At 32.5% G+C, this 2358-nt stretch overlaps 1 protein-coding gene across 1 annotated transcript in view; it reads right to left on the reverse strand.

Moving 5' to 3' along the window:
• The window catches only part of LOC107623472 (phospho-2-dehydro-3-deoxyheptonate aldolase 1, chloroplastic), a gene marked incomplete in the record, with an annotated part of 5503 nt that overhangs the window by 1022 nt on the left and 2123 nt on the right, over window positions 1-2358 (reverse strand). The window contains 3 exon segments of the mRNA XM_016325745.2: window positions 172-417; window positions 678-954; window positions 1563-1840. Of these exon segments, the coding sequence (XP_016181231.1) occupies window positions 172-417; window positions 678-954; window positions 1563-1840 (801 nt within the window).

Consider the following 2358-nt stretch of genomic DNA (forward strand, 5'->3'; position numbering starts at 1 on the left):
TTAGATTATTATATAAAATAAAATATAAAAATTTATAATTTGCATTATAGAATCTAACATTATAGGCACAATTGCCTAGAATACTGTATAAAACAAGTTTGTCTATCATTTTGTACTATTGCCGAAAATGATATATATATTAATAAAATTGCTATTAATAAGAGAATTTACCAAAATTGCATCAAAGGGTCTTGTTTTGAGGCCACAGGGTGCCTTAATGGTGTTGCCATGGCAGGGATCAGAAACCCATGTGACTATTTGACCAGATCTACGAACAGCTCTAATCAAATGAGGAAGCTTGACTCTCAAATTCTCAGCACCCATTCTCACTATTATTGTTATCCTTCCTGCCTTGTTATTCGGGTTCAAGATTTCAATGAGGTTCACCAGCTCATTCGGATCCATTTTGTTGCTCACCTGTATATATACGAATATGACAGTTAATTAAGACATCCCATAATACCCAAAAAGTGACCGTAAGGAATAGGGTTATGCTACGTGTAACATCCATCACCAAAATTAATTACTAATATAAAATACATACTGAAATACAAATACATATTAAAAATAAATTAAATCACATATGTATTTATATACAAATACATTAATAACTAATTTTAGTGGTTAATTTTGGTGTATAAATAATATTTTTCGTAATAGAAGGAAAGTTGTATTACCTTGATGCCAAGAGGGTTAGCAATTCCTCTAAGGAACTCAACATGAGCACCATCAAGTTGGCGAGTACGCTCACCAACCCAGAGCAAGTGAGCAGAGCAATCATAGTACAATCCAGAGGTTGAATCCAACCTTGTCAATGATTGTTCATAAGGCAATAATAGACACTCATGTGATGTCCAGAATTCAGTAGATGTCACCTGAGGGTCATCTAGGGTCAGCCCTGCGGCCGCCATGAAACCTAAGGCCTCGTCCACCCGGTTCGCCAGCTCATGGTACCTGTTCCACCATCAACAAGAACACCACAACCCAACCATGATGTAGTTTTGCAAGAATTGATATGCTATAATTTGGTATATCTTTGATTTTGGTATCAGTCAATACTCAATACTTAATTATTTACTATCAAACACTTTTACTGCATTACAAATGCTATATGTACAAAAAAAAAATCAACTACTAAATTAATCATGATATATTTATATATTATTTAATTAATTTTAAATGTATATTTTATATTTCAATATATAATTTATACGGGTAAAAGATATTGTGACTGATTTTTGGTATATATATATAGCATAGTTGTTACTGCATACCAATTAACATTGCTCTAAGGACAAACTATGACATCTAATACCAAAAGAGAAAGTCTAAAAGGTGAGCATTTTTATTAAAATTTGACCAACACTTAGCAGCAAAAGAAAAATGAGTAATTCTCTACCATTAGATAAAATCTCATACCATTAAAAATACTATTAATGATTAAGTAATGACTTCAAATCACAAAATCTGCTATTCCTAGCATTCCTCGTATCCAAAAAACTAAATGAGTTCCAAAGCATAGGTTATTCCAACATTGCATAGCTTAATTAATTAGTAATTACCTGTCTCCCTGCTCACTGTTCTGTGCAAAATCAAGATTCCACTCATTGATCCTCTGCATTGCAGCGTAGCCTCCGGTGGCGAAGGACCGGAGAAGGTTCAGTGTTGCCGCCGATTGGCAATAAGCCCTCACCATCCGGTGAGGGTCTGGGATTCTTGATTTCTCATCAAAGGCATCACCATTGATGTTGTCACCCTTGTAACTTGGCAGCTTCACTCCATTCACTTCTTCAAATGGGTCTGACCTTGGTTTCGCAAATTGGCCCGCCATTCTTCCCACCTTAAACAATCGTTAACAATACAAAAACTTGAAATTTCAGCGGAATAAATTTTACTTAAATGAGTTTAATTTCCATGAAATTTACTTTTCTATCAATTATATTGACAATCAATTATCATTATGTAGTGATTGGGGTACTATACATGATAATTAACAATCATTATACGATTTTTTTCATTAACATAATTCATTATTTTATAATGATTAACGTAGAATTAATCTCATTATTTCAACATCAAATAACAGAACACACAAAGAAACACTAGAAAGCCAAAATCAAAAAGAAAAGTTTGGTCCCACATCGATATACACGAATCTGCTTATACCAATCATATTATAATATGTCTAAAAATTAATTTCCTTTTTCTAAAATTGAAAAACACAATGACTGTCTGATTTTGATGAAAGATGCCATATTATGAAAATGGAATTATTGCTTTAATCTTTTTGTAAACCGAATGAAAAAAAATTGAGAATATACTTGAAATATGCTACTTAAGTTTCATTTGGTTACATAT

This window comes from Arachis ipaensis, chromosome B10 (assembly GCF_000816755.2).
Source record: "Arachis ipaensis cultivar K30076 chromosome B10, Araip1.1, whole genome shotgun sequence".
Taxonomy (NCBI): Eukaryota; Viridiplantae; Streptophyta; class Magnoliopsida; order Fabales; family Fabaceae; genus Arachis; species Arachis ipaensis.